Raw genomic sequence first — 2,194 nt, 5'->3', positions numbered from 1 at the left:
AGACGCGCTCGCTCTGTCGCGCCGGTCCCTTTGCAGGCAGGTCCCTTTCGAAACGCCCGCACGGGTTTCGCGGCCAGGAGACGCGTCGGAAAGGTGCGCGCAGCAACACGAACGAAACTTTTTTTTTTCTTTGGAGGCAAAGGGAAAGTTGTCCGTTTCAACAACAACAACAACAAAATCCTCTTTCAGGAGCTAAACTTTTTTCTTTTCTTTTCTAATGCTTTTTTTTTTAAAAAAACAACAACTGAGTTTCCTAAGAGGAGGCGGATCCCCACCCCCTTCCCCGGACGGATTTACGACCTCTGCTTGCTTTTTTTTTTTTTTTTTTCCTTTTTTTTTTTTTTTTTTTTTTTGCATTTTTTTTTTTTTTTTTTGCAATCTGCTTCCTTCTCTGAACTCCGGAGCACGCGAAGCGAAAGCCAGCGCGGGTCTTGGAACCGCGCTCACGTTTGCAGGCGCCCCGAGCGACCGCTTTGCTCCGGTGGAAGAGTTGGTAGATGCTGGGCTGAGCCTGGCCGCCCCGCCGCCCGCACATTCCCCTGCCTCCTCCGATCGCCTTGGAGCGAGCGAGAGAGAAGAGTCCAGGGTGGTTTTGTTTCCTCCGCCTTACCTTTGGACTGCCACCGCCGCTCTCCACTTCTTGCGTGCAGATTTGGAACACGTCTGGGTGGCCGGAGCACTCATCCATGTGGCTCGGGACTCTGAGCATGGTGCTCCCTCTGCTTCGCTTGGGTCTGGTCGTGTTTGGCAGTGGCAAAGTCCCCTTTGAGTGGATAGAGCCAATCGACCAGAAAAGCCAGGCTGGTGGGGCTCCCTTCTCCCAGGAGCAGCTCCTAGCCTCAACCAACTGCTCCACAGCTGAGGAGACAGACTGAGAGCCGCTCACTGTCCCTTCTTTTATACACGACCCAATGGGCATGCTCAAACTCCTAACCCTCAAGGTAACTCAGCCAATAAAATTGCAGAGGTTATCTAACCCCTCTCTTTCCCCCCTCTCCTTACCTCCTCCCTCTTCAAGTCCTCCTGAGCCTCCCATTTGGAGGGGGGGGGAGAAAAAAAAGTTTCAGTAGCTGTGGCTTCACAGAATGCTTCCCCCAAGCACAGTTATATGAAAGTGGCTATTCCTTCCTGCAGACCGTTCCTTTCCTCCTCCCCCTGCCCAACACACATGAAGAGGAGAGGAAAGTATGAAGGGTGGGCTTCTCCTGTGGGTTAAAGCTTGTTTTTCAGAGGGGGCTGAGAGAATGTGTCCTTCTCTTCACGTTTCCCCCTCTCACTTGCTTTGCAGAACCAACACTCTGTTGGGACTGGGGAATGCCAACGCTGTAAGGCTACCAAACGTGAAGACAAGGATTTGTCTTTGGTTTGGTTGATGGGATGTTTGGCATGTAATCTGTGACCCAGTCCTGCCGGTCGTCATCCTATTGATTGCCCTCCTCAGCTGGAATGAAAACAGGAGGCAGATGTGGAGATAAACCAAGGCACATGTTTATTGAGGATCTGCAAAATTGGGATGGATTTGAACTGTTTCTGCAGCTGAGGCTCGGTTCACATGGGCAGGGAGACGAAATGACAGGACCTCGAGGGAGTAGAGTGAACTGAAGCACTTCTGCGTGTTCTGGATTCCAGCACTGGACATTTCTTCACGTGACGTTTCTTCTCCATGCTTACAGAAAGCCAGCACAGCAGGCAGGAAGGTTGCATTCCCCTTCGCAAGCACATACACGCACACACACCCCTTTGCTTGCTGTGCTGCTTTTCTGTTTGCAGGGCGTATTTACTTAGGGAAGCATTCCAAAATGCAAACTTCCAGTATGAAGTGGTGCAGTCCATTCTAGCAGCTCAGGTTTCTACCACCTCATTCTTCTGCACAGGACCTGCCGTCATGGCCCGGGGAAGGGTGCCATGTTCCCTCTAAGCCGTGGAGTCTTGTGAGCAAAAATTCTACTCTGTGAGCTACTGGCATTAAAGTTGTGAGCAAGCGATTTGGCTACTGCATAAAGTCGTTTGCTCTGGAGCCATCCCTTCCTGAGCGAAGACACAAACGTGTGAGCCGGAGGCTAAAAAAACTGTGAGCTAGCTCACGCTAACTCAGCTTAGAGGGAACACTGGAAGGGTGTTAGGACCAAGATCTTCCAACAATCTTATCCAGCCTCAAAGGTAAGAACAGACAGCTTGCACAGTCCTCTGGAGC

General features: G+C 51.1%; 1 protein-coding gene across 1 annotated transcript in view; it reads right to left on the bottom strand.

The window, feature by feature from the left end:
* Positions 1–880, bottom strand: part of IGF2 (insulin like growth factor 2) — a 26,962-nt gene extending 26,082 nt beyond the window's left edge. The window contains exon 1 of the mRNA XM_015426614.1: positions 611–880. Within this exon, the coding sequence (XP_015282100.1) occupies positions 611–709 (99 nt within the window). The 5' untranslated portion in view covers positions 710–880. The remainder of the gene's footprint in view (positions 1–610) is intronic.
* Between the last annotated feature and the right edge of the window lie 1,314 nt (positions 881–2,194).

The sequence above is a fragment of the Gekko japonicus genome, unplaced genomic scaffold (genome assembly GCF_001447785.1).
Source record: "Gekko japonicus isolate JY-2015 unplaced genomic scaffold, Gekko_japonicus_V1.1 scaffold1848, whole genome shotgun sequence".
Lineage (NCBI taxonomy): Eukaryota > Metazoa > Chordata > Lepidosauria > Squamata > Gekkonidae > Gekko > Gekko japonicus.
Note: the sequence above shows the minus strand (reverse complement) of the source record. Positions and strands in the feature narration are given on the sequence as shown.